Here is a 13,705-nt window from a genome sequence, read left to right as displayed (position 1 = left end):
CCTTACCTGGACCCTTCCTCCATGAACACTGCCCGACCCACACAAACCCCGCAGCATGATGAGGACACCAGATCCCCTATTGCTTTGGACACTTTTCCCCTTTGGCAACCTTTATCCCCTGTTTATTTTATTTTCTGTTAATAAAAGCCTCTCCGAGGTCTGAGGCCACGCCCACTGTGTCTGTTGTTTGCTCCTCCCACCACAATATATCGAAATTGTCTTCCATTGCAATTTCTTGTACGTTTAGAACATGTTTAGATCTTCACAGTGAAAGGTAACACTTCCGGAATCTCTGTGTAAACAAGGAGTGACGTAAACACGTGAGAGATCACTTCCGGCGCTTTCCGGCGATTGCGCAGGCTAAGCCAGAACGCGTACACGTCACACACCAGGAAGCATGCACGCCCTCAGATCACTTGGACGTGGTTGTGTATAAGAGGTAAAAACTATATAAATACTGTTAATTTTCTCACACAAATCGCTCGTTTTGTGTCTTAGGTCATCAATGTGTACTTATGATGGAGAATTGTTTAATTTGGACTTCTCTGTGCATGCTCTTTGAAGTGGTGACCACAGACCTGCATTATATGAGTGACAGACAAGAACGGTTTGACTTAAAAATATCAAAATTTTAACTACTGCAGAAACAAAGACACCTGCATCTTGGATGCCCTTGAGGTAAGATAAAACATACCAAGATTTAATTTCAAAGTGAACTATCCATTTAACACATACAGTCTGTCATTACAGTTTAGGGAAGGAATTACTAACAACAGAGTACTTGATTGAAAGTTGTCAGTTTCAACCACTATTTTTCTGTTGTTACCTCTCAAGACATTTTAATCCGTAAAGTAATTGTGTGTATAACTCTTTCGTTTATGCTAATAACAAATTCACCATTAAGTATAGGTAGTTCCAAAATTGTTGAGCATGTTGCAGTCGCATAACACTTTTCTATTTAATAATGTGCAGTTAGTTATAATAATTAGCCACCTGTGTGAAGTCAATCTAGCTGACTGACCACCAGAGGGTGTAAGTGACTGACAGGCTTTAGATTTTGAATCTGATGACTTTTTTTTTTTTTTTATACTGTAGAAATACCAATATGGTGACTCAGTGGCTTCGGTGTCATGATATCCAGTACTTTATTATAGCTTAGTCATACCAGTCAGAGTTATTATATATCATAATATATAATGGCATCAATTCAGAAAACTAAACTCATTTTGCATTTTCTCTTCCTGAGCAGGAAGCCGCACAAGCAAGTATTTTGGCAGTGTGGAATCCTCAGAGAACAATCACAAGAGCAAAGACATAAAAAAGGAACAAGAGGAGAATTTTAAGTATGTTCTTCAAGAGCCTGTTTGGAGATTTAATGCCAATGATAATGACTGTGTCATGATGACCTATCAAGTGCCATCAAGGTGAGAGTTAATTCTGTCTGTATTGTGAGAAATGGGAATTTTGTGTTTAACAGTAAAGCTCACCCAAAAATGAAAATTATATCATTTACTGATCCTTAAGTCATTCCAAACCCATAAGACTTTTGTTTATCACAAATGAAACACAAATGAATGTTTTTTTTTTTACGAATCCTGATAGATTTCGATCACTCAGCTGAAAATCCTTTTGACCAAAAAATTCAAACTTTGAAAAGTTTATAAACAGATTGTGAATTACTTTTCTTCGGTATTGATGTACTTTCAACTGAAACGAAATTGAACAGAGGGCAGGGTTTTATTTTATTGCACATCACTGCCATCTTTCTCACAGCAAACTAATGGTTTGAAGGGAATTATTAAGGATACTCTACCCAAGCCATTAAACTGATGTCATCGAACGAACGAATGGCAAAATAAGTAGATTTTGATTAAAGATTACCAAGAAAAATAAATAAATAAATAAATATTTTAGTGTATTAATTTCACCCCAAGACATTTGGACTTTAAACTAGTTTTCCTGTAGCTCAATTGGTAGAGCATTGAGTTATCAAGCGCAAGGTTGGGGGTTCGATTCCCCGGGAACACATGATAGGTAAAAATTGATAGCCTGAATGCACTGTAAGTCGCTTTGGATAAAAGCATCTGCTAAATGCATAAATTTGTTTAAATTTAAACTTTTAAACAACAAGGTGTTGTAAGAGTGTTGGTGTTTTGGGACAGGGATATGGAAAAGATTCTGAGGGAAGATCGGGAGTGTTTAAGGCGAATGCAGAAGAACCAGCCCCGTTTCTCTTCAGAACAGCGTAGAAAACTGATTGATCAGCACCCCTGGATGAGGAGAGTAGCGTTACCCAATGCCATCAATGGATCTTATTACTGAGCCAAGGCAGATTCATGATACAGTCTTAACACTTTTTGTTTGTTTTTTGTTTTGTTTTTGTAATACAACTTACAAGTTACTGAGCAGTAACTATGAAACCCTACCAGACTAACGAATATAAATAATGTTTTCAAGCTTAGTAAAGTAAAATAAACAATCAGAACAAAAAAACAAATGACAAGCAATAAAATAATAAATACAGTAGGACAAAGATACAGATTAAATAAACACCTATGTAAGACTTTCAGATGACTCAACAATTTCCCCTAAGTCTTCAAACACAATGCAAAATTAACAAATTGCCCACACCTAGTGGGCAATATATATCTAAATATTATTTCACTTTATTATTTCATTGTGGTTGAGGCGAAACCCCCCACAAGATTGTTAAAGCTCTTTGGGTGTATAACAATTCACAATAAAGTGCTATATAAATGCATCATTCATTTATTTTATTTTGTTATTACATTTGTTTTATTTTGTTGTATTAAAAATTTTGAACAAAGATGCAAATTACAAACAATAAGACAAATGTGAACCTTGTGTATTCAAGCATCATAAAATAGCCCTACAACTGCAATAGAATAGAATAGAATACAGCTGAAAGAATCTTACATGTGTTTGTATAGGAGTGCATGTACTGCGAGAATGACGTCTCTGCCCCGCTAGAAGAAGACCAACCCGATATGGAGTTTGCCGTTTTGAGAGGAGAAATGGTACAAGATGGAGGAGTGTCTCATTTACAAAAAGAGAAGGAGCAACCTAGTGTATAATCTGAAGACTTCCCACTAATCTCTGCCAGCAGAGGGCAACAGGACCTTTCAGGTTCCCACCTAGACACAAAGTAAAATTGTCTTGGAGTTTCTACTCTGATATACTTTGTCATTTTAAAAGAAGAGTGTGTGTGTGTGTGTGTGTGTGTGTGTGTGTGTGTGTGTGTGTGTGTGTGTGTGGAATAAAGTATGGCAGATAGCTGACTGATTAACCCAAAGATGCTGTTCAAATGTGCAAACTCCGATTAAGTTGAACTGCTGTCACATGGACCTAACCTGCTCAGAGGTTCTGTCTTTTTATAGTTTTTCCAGTTCACTTGTACTGTTTGAAAATGTTGCTACAGCAGTGTTTTCTTCAATGGATTGATGTTCTTTGCAGAAATTTCCAGACTGTTTGTACCAGCTAACAGTGAAATGCATCAATACATTTAAAAAAAAAAAAAATTTCATTATGAACACAATTCCTATTGTGAACACAACACTATATGGGCCAATACAAATGCATTTAGCAAAAAAATCTAAACCAGGAAATGAAATGCCGCCATACTGTATATTTGGGGACCATTTCAGGCAAATATGATGCTGCCAAATCTGATGTGGCCAGTCTTACAGGACCCTTGTGTCATTTTGTCAGAGGAAAGCAATTATTTGTTGCATGTCTTCAAGGATGTGTAATCATGGAAAATAATATTTTTGTAGATGTCTTTTGTAGGTCATAAAAAGTTGAACATGGGCTTATCATTCTTCCTTTCTCTTCCCCTTTTTTTCATGCCTTCTTTTGGCTATACAACAATACCAGTCATAATGCTCCATTTTCTGAAATGTATTATATAGAGCTGAATAAATAAACTTTCCATTGATGTATGGTTTGTTAGAATAGGACAATATTTGGCTGAGATACAGCTATTTGAAAATCTGGAATCTGAGGATGCAAAAAAAAATCTAAATATTGAGAAAATCGCCTTTCAAGTTGTCCAAATTAAGTCCTTAGCAAAAATGAACATGATATTTACTGTAGGAAATTTACAAAATATCTTCATGGAACATGATATTTACTTAATATCCTAATGATTTTTTGGCATAAGAAAAAAATAGATAATTTTGACCCATACATTGTATTGTTGGCTATTGCTACAAATATACCCATGCTACTTGTGACTGGTTTTGTGCTTCATGGTAACAAATGTTCTGGTCACAATGCAGTCATTCAACAAAGATGTCAGGACACTAGTTCTCTGAGTGGAGGAAACTAGCTTTATGTGTAGCATTCTATAAAATATCTGAAGCTGTTCCTATACCTGAAATACTCTTTTTCTATTATCTGAAATTCAGTGTACTACCGAGTGTACTTCATGGCCAGTAGTGTTGAAGCAGGAAAATTGGAACTGGCTCTACATCTGTTTCTGATTTGTGAAGTATTGAAGCAACAGACTGAGTAATGGCGACTGCATAACATTTTGTTTATTCAAATTTGTTTAATAGTCTTTAAAAGCATGTCATTTGGTTTGCGGATGTATTTAAAAAAAATAAAATAATTTAATAAATTTAGTGAGATAAACATGTCACTTTATTCCTACCTTTTAATTAAAAAAAAAGATGATACCTACACCTTTCTGTCAGCAGTTTTAATTGTCTGATAAACATCATGATACAAGCCAGTAACATCCACTGAACTTTTGTTATATTGTTGTTGGCTAAAATTCCATTACCTACTTTGTTTAGGCATGCAAGAATATCGGGAAATGTTGGCATGCATGGTTAATTTAATTAACTGACAATTTTTTTATTATTTAATTATATGATTTGAATATGATCAATGACGAGATGTACATATTTTGGTGTCTGAGTGCAATATTGCCTTTTAAAAATAATTTTTATATTGACAAGTATCCCTTTATTCGATAAAAACTTTTATAGTTTGAATACATTTTGAGTACACTGAAATTATAAATATTATTTTATGTTTTGGTATCTCAAACCTCCAAAACGTCAGGTGACACAACCATCTGCACATATTATGAACAAACTAAGAAAACTATTCAAAATGGAGCTTTAGTTGTAATAAATGCTAAATAAAATACTGTTGACCATAGATTTAATAAAGCTGTTGAGATAAACTGTTGAGAAAACTTTTGTCCAGCAATTGGTATTCTCAAATGTCATGGTGGTACAACCACTTGGAGATAAAATCAGGAATATATGTAGAAATTTACAATATTTGGTTGTATCACCTGATATTTTTTGGGTTGTAAAGTTAAAAACAGTAAATAAATCTATCTAAACACTGTAATGTTAAAACTTATTAGATAAAACTTAGATAAAAATTTCCAGCTTAAATATGTATTTAATTCAGATTTTTTTTTTTTAATTATAAAAACCTTTGAATAGCCTAGCTGTATTGGTCATTGACCCATTTATAGTTATTTGAAAATGATTGAAAATGTCAGATTGTTGATGTATTATTCAAGACTGCTTTATAATTTTCATAAAAGTAGGATTAATCTATTTAAAGCATGCTGGCACTTTGTTTAGGTCTTAGGTATATGAATTTCAATTTTCTGAATTACAGTAATGGTTATAAGTAACACCTTGGGGCTTAAAAAGCGCAGAGAGACTCTTTTTAAATGTATTATTATTTAATTATTTGTAAGCGTTTTTATTATTATTATTATTATTATTAAATAAACCAGTAGGTTTTAAGACGTAAAACATCTTGGTCACAAGGGATTTGTTTTCATCACCATCTGTTCTCTCAACGAGCACACACTTAGCTGACCCCTCACCCTACTCAGTTTTTTCTTTATCTATTCAAACCTCTATTAATGATAAATACCTCTAATTAAATAAACTAAAGTGGAATAAAATAGAATAAATTCAGTAAATAACTAAATATTAAACACAGCAGACTAAAACCTCTCCTCAGTATTATGCATTTTCTAAACTTTAAGGATTATTAAAGTGTTCCGGTCTTTCATTAGTTTCTTTGATTTAGAATCTCTGGAAATTAATTGACACTTTAAGTCACTGGTATACATGTGAAATATATCAAGAAAAACAGAAAGTTAATATAGACACAATGTTCTTATAAACTATGTACCATATAGCTGTAATGATTTAACATGTAACCACAAACCACAATGTATATATATATATATATATATATATATATATATATATATACGCTTTCCTCTCTTCAGCATCTTCGGCTTTGATATTTTACTAACTGATCACTTTAAGTCTCTTACTAATGAGAGGTAAGAATATTACCACAAATGATTACGTTTCTTCAAACAAACTTTCCATTACAAAATTTAGATTTTCAAATATATATTAATTTCTGTGTTGTGTCCACACCTATCCCATTGACAAATAGGCCTAGACATGAAAACTTTTAATGTCCAAATTAAATAAATTTACAGATTAACAAACAAATAAAAAAGCATTATACAAATTGAACCGGGAACTGCAATACTGCACTACTATATATATATATATATATATATATATATATATATATATATATATATATATATATATATGTATAACAATAAAAACATACTTTTTAATGGCTATACTACACAGGGCCATGGACTTTATCCATGTGCCAGTCTATCAGTGAGACTTTCTATATTTTTAACTCTACAAAAGACACAAAAATCTTTCGGCCCACTAATAGAAAACAATTTCTCAATCTCTAGAATACATCAGTTCACTTTTTAAGCTAGTTCAATCTAAAATTCATTTCTAAATAAGCTTTTATGCTTCGAGGCATCATGTTTCAGAAGACAAAAAATATCCAGGGGTATGTTAAAGTTACTATGAAATCCATACTTTTCTGTAAGATGATGTCTTATCCCAATATATCAGCCTTTGCTTATAAAATCCTAAAGCTTCAGCCATTTTCTCAAGAAAATCATATATGAAAAGAATTCAATCATGCTCCAATACAAGATTAAGTGAATTATAAATAAAGATGCATGGTCTTTAAAAACAATTCTACCATGGCCGCCACATAAACTTAGAGTGTGTGATGATGGAGGAGTTCAGGCTGTCCTCAGCTGATGCAGGACTTTCTTCGGTCTCTGTCTCCTCTGGGTCAGAGCAGAGGTCCTCACTAGAACGATTGGATGGGGATGGGGACAGTGCTGAGAATAGGTCAGACACACTGTGGCCTCCTGGACTTAGCACCTCTCCAGATGGCCATGATCGACTGGAGGAGGAGGGCTCTGATATGAGCTCTTTAATCATCTCCTGAAGGTGATCCTCATTTAATGGCATGCACTCTAGCAGGTGGTTGAGCAGTTCTGCAGCCACTGTGGTGTCGATGCCAGGGCATGTGGACAGAAAGGTGTGCACCTCATGCATGCACTGGATATAACCTGCTGCGAATCTCTCACTGGTCTCTTGATTCACAGCTTCAGGTTCTGAAAGTCCAGACACACAAGAGCTTCAAATAATTGTTCATGGTTACTAATTCCCTAAATATGCCGTGCAACTGAGGTAAGGGTCATCTTACCCTTAGAATGGTTCTGTAGGATGTTCTCAACTCGTTTTACTGTTAGTTCAAGTACCTCTGCATTCTCCATTTTTGTCTGCAGCTGGTTGTAAATTAGATAAATATGTGTAAACATCTTTAATATTTGTTTATATTTACAAAGTGAGGTTCGTCTGTTTAGGCTATCTAGTTCGTCTGTTTAGGCTAGCTGACTAAGAGTCAGTGGTACATGCAGTAAAGATGAGATATACTTACATCGATATCTGTAAGTAGTGTCCTGAGATCCTGCAGGCTTTCATTAATTCGCGCTCGCCTCTTTTTCTCCACTATTGGTTTTCGAGTCTATTGAAGCAGAAGATTATATATAAATATGTGTAAATAGGTGTTTAAGCATAGCCTACCACATACTTCTTTTTCCTTTTTGGCATTCATAGAAAATACAAAATGGTTTTACCTTTCTGTCACCTTTAGCGGCATAAAATGCTTCCTCCTCCACATCGAAACCATTTCTGAGTCTAGCCGCGGGGGACATTCCGAACTAAGTGCTTTGGTCAGTGATCCGCCGTCCAGAATCGTTCGGTCCGTAAATAAAGCAGACTAGATATACAATAAATATACAATAGTGAACAAACCAGACAGGACTGACAGCACATCGATGAGAGGTTAGAGTGAGGGCTTTATAGTAGTTCATTTGCAAATGAATGAAACATTCGCGTGCGGTGGTCTGCGCTCGCTCCAGCCAATCATCGCGCGCGCTTTGTCTCTTTCTCAGCGAGCGCACACAAGCGAAGCTGCTAAATGTAATTATTTGTGTTTATATCTAATCATGTAGGTATATTTATATTCCACTTCCACATTCCACTTTTACTTTTCTTGTGACCCTTGTATATATGTGTTAGTGACAGTCTTATGTGTGTGTGTGTGTGTGTGTGTATATATATATATATATATATATATATATATATATATATATATATATATATATATATATATATATATATATATATATATATACGTGTGTGCGTGTGTGAAGGTTAACTGTCTTCTGGCACTTGTTGGTGGCTGCGTTCTTCAACTACAGTTCAGTTAATCAACTACTACTACTAATACTAATAGTTAAAAATGTTTGTAAACATAAAAACATTTGTATACGATCGTGAGAAATCTGTTCAAAATTGTGTTGTGCTCAGAGAGGTCGAGGGTCGTGCGGGTGTAAGGTAATGCCGTCAGTTGGCAGCTGCACGCTGCAGTCAGGGTTGAATAGAACAGAGCAAGAGGAGGGTGGGGTGGGTGAACGACAGGTGTCCAACTGTTCAACTGGCGCCCGATGGGCCTCTATGCTGACTACAGAATAGGCAACATTCAATTACATTCATTACGGTTACGGAAATATGTCCTGGTCACGTTTCAGTCTAAAATAATAATATTTATGTATTGTACATGTGGAAGAATTGACAATAAAGCAGACTTGACTTGACTATTGACTTGACTTTAATTAGTTTAGTACCCTTAAGATTTTTGGGATCGTTACATTATTCATTATTTATTCTGGTGTGTCTGTCTGTATGTATGTGTGTGTGTGTGTGTGTGTGTGTGTGTATTTTAATATATTTATAATGTATATAAATGTATGTATGTATATAATTGTATGTGTGTGTGTATATATATATATATATATATATATATATATATATATATATATATATATATATATATATATATATATATATATATATATATATATAGAAAGCATTTGTTTTAAATAGTAAACATATTTCACAATATTACTGTTTTTTTGCTGTATTTTGGATCAAATAAATGCAGGCTTAGTGAGAATGCTCTAAAAACATAAAAAATCTTACAGTTCAAAAACTTTTAATTTGGTAGTGTGTATAACTGTTAGTGTCTTAAGGAACGTTTCACATTTAAATCTGAAATAATACATATATGTGCAGATTCACCTGTGAAAAATGTGTAATAATTATATATAATATATAATTAAAACCAGGAGACATAGTCATATGGGAAGTCGTGGCCTAATGGTTAGAGAGTCGGACTCCCAATCGAAAGGTTGTGAGTTCGAGTCCCGGGCCGGCAGGAATTGTGGGTGGGGGGAGTGCATGTACAGTTCTCTCTCCACCTTCAATACCACGACTTAGGTGCCCTTGAGCAAGGCATCGAACCCCCAACTGTTCCCCGGGCGCTGCAGCATAAATGGCTGCCCACTGCTCCCGGTGTGTGTTCACAGTGTGTGTGTGTGTACACTGCTCTGTGCGTGTGCACTTCGGATGGGTTAAATGCAGAGCACAAATTCTGAGTATGGGTCACCATACTTGGCTGAATGTCATGTCACTTTCTTTCTTCACTTTCTCATTGGAAAGGTAGTTGTTGTTATGTTGTTTTGACGAGTGCTGTGTTAGTCAAATCTATTTTAATATATCAGGAAGACATATAGAGCACTAATACTAAGTTTGAACTACACTCTCATACACAAGAAGAAGGGCAGGTTCTCAGAGTGTCCAATTCCAAAATATATAAATATCAATCCTACGGCAATCTTTTATCAGTATGACATTTATTTCATATACTGTATCAATCTGAAAAAAAAAAAAGAAAAAAAAATATATATACATATATATATATACATATATATACATATATATATATATATATTTTTTTTTTTCTTCATACTCATAAACTTACATTGTTTTTTTGTACACATTTATATATTTGCATCTAAATAGATGAGAGAAAAAACAAAAATTACTATGTACATGTTGCAAATCATTTCTTTATTAATTACTGTTTAAAACTGTACATAGAAGTGATAAAGACTCAAATGTGAACAGTATTAGTAGCTAAAGAATGTTTAATTTAAATTAGTTCTAATAATTGTTTTTAATACTGAAAATTATTTCATTAGATATTTAGTGATAATTAAATAAATACAATTATTATTAGGGGCCTTCTACAATGCAGGCTAGAGTAGCTTTTACTTCAGAGAGGAAGTAGAGAGGGTCTGAAATGGGGACTATTCTGGTCAGTGAAACATATCTATAAGATATATTACAGGAGGATCTACCACAGTCAGCACAAACTGGATGTGTGCAGCTCTGCACTGTGCAGACTGGTGGCATACTTATTAATTTGACATTCATACAAAGTGGTACATACACTTGTTCAGGTAAGTCATATGTACTACATAAATATATATATATATGAAGACACCATAGTCGTACACTGCCAAATCACAGATATTTCACCAGGGCCTCCACATCTTAAGATCTGAGAGGTGTGGGCTCTCCACATCATGTGGCATTCTCATGGGAGTAGAACATTGATTCTGAGACTGGGAGACCCTCTCATAGAAATCAGGAGAAGGAGGGCAGGTTTGTGGACTCTCAAACTCATCAGCATGGAAACCAATGTAGATGCTATGGTTAGAAGAAATTCTTGTCTGGGAGTTCTTGGGGAGCTGAGAGCAGTCCTTAGCTGAACGGGGTAGAGATTTGAGTAAGTGGTTGAGCAGACGGGACCCCAAGGTTTTGTCTATCCAGTCACATGAAAGTAGAAGGTTGTGAACTTCCTGCATGCACTGGATATATCCAGTACTGTACCTCTGTTGGGTCTCTGCTTCCAGAAAGGGGTCTAAGTGGAGACAAAAGGTAAGTTAACAATAATTGTTAATAATTAAACATCAACAATGAAATTAACAAATTAGTGAAATTGTTGTTGCTCTCTTTTGGTAATTGAACAATAGAGACTTTACCTATGTGATCCTTTCCAAATGTTCGAACTTGAATTGGGACATTTCACTTAATGTAATAAAACAAAATATGGCTAATAAAACACCTATAAAAAAAACAATGGTCATTTCAAAGCTTGTATACAGCCCACTTTGAAAAATGCAATTTACTTACCAGAAACTCTGTTGCTCTGGATATTTTGCAAATGTTTCACCGTCATCTCAAGAATATCAGCCTTCTCTAACTTAGACTGCTGTTTTATGATTAAAAAAAAAAGAAGAAAAAGAGGATCATTATTCAGTCTAGTGGTACTAGTATAAAATGAATTGGTCTAAAGACTGTGTGACAAAGAAGAGTTATACATGCAAGAATTTCATTATATTTTTGAAACGGCATTTTTACTTACATCAAGCCTGAAAGCTCGAACTACCATCTCTCTCAGCTGATCTAGACAGTGATTTATTCTTTCCCTTCTCTTTCTCTCAATGAGAGGTTTCCGCAGCTGAAAAGATCAAAAGTCAGAAAACAAAAGTCTATTCCTTTTATAACATACCTAAGAACATTTTATAGTGATATTATAGAATACCTTTCTCTCCTCTTTGGCACTGATGTGCCTTTGGCCTGCATTTTGCTGGAGGTTTGTAGCAATCATCTCCAGTGGCTTCTGAGCAGTGCAGACTCACTCCTGTCTGAGTGCTGGGTGTTTCTAAGGCCCTCCGCGCTGTGCACACCCTATATTTATAGGAGGGACATTAGCATCTCAATGCACAAGCTCTTTGCCTGAGATATTTTCCCACACGCTTGCTTCTATAACTCACAAATGACAGGTCACCGCCTCTATTCAATGCATGAGCCCCCAAACACACACACACACACACACACACACACGCACACACACATAGGCCTACTCAAAGCAAACAACAGATGTCCAGCTTAGAGGCATTCCGCACACAGAAACTACACGTTTTGTGTCACGTGAAAACCCAGGATGGTTTTCCAAGGTGGCTCGGCATTCACAGTCTCTCATTAGAGTGTTCTGTTACAGTCAACCACCTGAGACCAAATGCGTATTCACGCCCTGTCCTTAATAGACCTAAGCAAACCCAAATCCAATCTCAAAGGTATACAGAGCTAACTCTCTGAAACAAATGAGAGAAATTTTGATTTGACAAAAAAAAAAAAAAAATCCTACTAAACAAAATTTATAAAATTACAAAATGTAAAACATGAGACAACAGTAATATGGGCATTAATATATGGCTTAAGAAGCTTTAAGAAAAGAGTAGTAGGCTAAATAGGCCATGAGTTGCATTACTTTGCCCTGCAGCAGTAAACGTGAGCAGGTGTCAGCGTGCTCTAGGCCACTGGCAGATGTCTTTGAATTAATCTCTGATCTGTTTGACAAGAGCCACGCGACTGCCAGCAGAGCATACAGACGTGGGAAACTCCACCGGACAAACTGCTCAATGATCCACAGCTAATGAGAGTGACCCGGTGCGGGGTGAAGGGGGAAACGAATTGGGAAGTGCCCAGTGCAGTGCTGTGGACAGGTGCACTCTGTTATCTCTCCACAGCAAGTGTACATTGACAGAGGCAGGTTAACGAAGCAGAACATTGCCATTGCCATTGCTATTTTAGAAAGCTAAATATGATTTGCTACAAGCATCATATCCGGATTGTATAAGCAAAGCAAATCTCTTATATTTGATCTTGCACCATTATTTTGAGAGAGAGCCATTCTGTTGTAATTGTACAATTATTTAGTTTTGTAGATGCAGCTTGTAAAGTTTTATTGCAAATTACAACATTTTCATTTATTTTAACAAATTTACCTTTTTTTGTTATTGTTTTTTTTTTTTACTGAAATGCCTCCAACTTGGAAACATGGAAAGATCATATTTACATGAACCTGTATGGGCATATCCATCCTGAAGTATCGATACTTTCAATTTTGTAACGAAAGGATCGATCCTCATAAAAAGTGCATTTGAACCATTCATTTTATTTATTTTACAAGAAATTCTCTGCACAAATCAACTTATAAGTGGAAAAATTTACTGTATTAGCGAATAAGTGTGTAGGACAGAACTATTTCTCCTGCTCATCAAAAACATGATGAACCATCATCAGAAACAAAGCCCAGATAAATGCTTATCAGATGACAGAGAAACAATCTGTGGAGTTATTTCAGAATAAACAAATTGCACAACTGCTGCTACTCTGTAAAACCCAACAAATCATGTCAAGTCAAGTCACCTTTATATATATATATATATATATATATATATATATATATAGTGTGTAGGACAGATCTATTTCTCCTGCTTCAATTTGCTTCAATTTATAACAACGTTTTCAGGATTTCTCTG

At 35.1% G+C, this 13,705-nt stretch overlaps 2 protein-coding genes and 1 pseudogene across 2 annotated transcripts; 1 reads left to right on the top strand and 2 right to left on the bottom strand.

Moving 5' to 3' along the window:
• The window catches only part of LOC132107627 (period circadian protein homolog 2-like), a 68,776-nt pseudogene extending 65,681 nt beyond the window's left edge, over positions 1-3,095 (top strand).
• A 3,496-nt stretch (positions 3,096-6,591) lies between these two features.
• Positions 6,592-8,270, bottom strand: her13 (hairy-related 13). Its single transcript, XM_059515186.1, has 4 exons — positions 8,045-8,270; positions 7,846-7,932; positions 7,612-7,693; positions 6,592-7,519 (listed from the first exon to the last, which is right to left on the bottom strand). The coding sequence occupies exons 1-4, from the start codon at positions 8,120-8,122 to the stop codon at positions 7,092-7,094; spliced, it is 675 nt and encodes a 224-aa protein (XP_059371169.1). The 5' UTR covers positions 8,123-8,270; the 3' UTR covers positions 6,592-7,091.
• A 2,091-nt stretch (positions 8,271-10,361) lies between these two features.
• her8.2 (hairy-related 8.2) lies at positions 10,362-12,054 on the bottom strand. The gene is made up of 4 exons (XM_059515185.1): positions 11,923-12,054; positions 11,743-11,838; positions 11,511-11,589; positions 10,362-11,238 (listed from the first exon to the last, which is right to left on the bottom strand). Exons 1-4 carry the CDS (start codon positions 11,986-11,988, stop codon positions 10,850-10,852), a joined length of 630 nt encoding a protein of 209 aa, XP_059371168.1. The 5' UTR covers positions 11,989-12,054; the 3' UTR covers positions 10,362-10,849.
• Between the last annotated feature and the right edge of the window lie 1,651 nt (positions 12,055-13,705).

Source organism: Carassius carassius, chromosome 28, assembly GCF_963082965.1.
Source record: "Carassius carassius chromosome 28, fCarCar2.1, whole genome shotgun sequence".
Taxonomy (NCBI): Eukaryota; Metazoa; Chordata; class Actinopteri; order Cypriniformes; family Cyprinidae; genus Carassius; species Carassius carassius.
This window is presented reverse-complemented; position numbering and strand designations above follow the sequence as displayed.

What these genes read in the sequence shown, in the direction of transcription:
- her13 (XM_059515186.1), bottom strand. Translation starts at nt 8,122, where the DNA reads ATGTCCCCCGCGGCTAGACTCAGAAATGGTTTCGATGTGGAGGAGGAA. An exon ending in CACTACTTACAGATATCGAT is followed by an intron (nt 7,694 to 7,845) that starts GTAAGTATATCT and finishes ATTTACAACCAG; the next exon opens with CTGCAGACAAAAATGGAGAA. An exon ending in CCTACAGAACCATTCTAAGG is followed by an intron (nt 7,520 to 7,611) that starts GTAAGATGACCC and finishes CTGGACTTTCAG; the next exon opens with AACCTGAAGCTGTGAATCAA.
- her8.2 (XM_059515185.1), bottom strand. Translation starts at nt 11,988, where the DNA reads ATGATTGCTACAAACCTCCAGCAAAATGCAGGCCAAAGGCACATCAGT. An exon ending in GTGCCAAAGAGGAGAGAAAG is followed by an intron (nt 11,839 to 11,922) that starts GTATTCTATAAT and finishes TGATCTTTTCAG; the next exon opens with CTGCGGAAACCTCTCATTGA. An exon ending in CCAGAGCAACAGAGTTTCTG is followed by an intron (nt 11,239 to 11,510) that starts GTAAGTAAATTG and finishes GTCTCCACTTAG; the next exon opens with ACCCCTTTCTGGAAGCAGAG.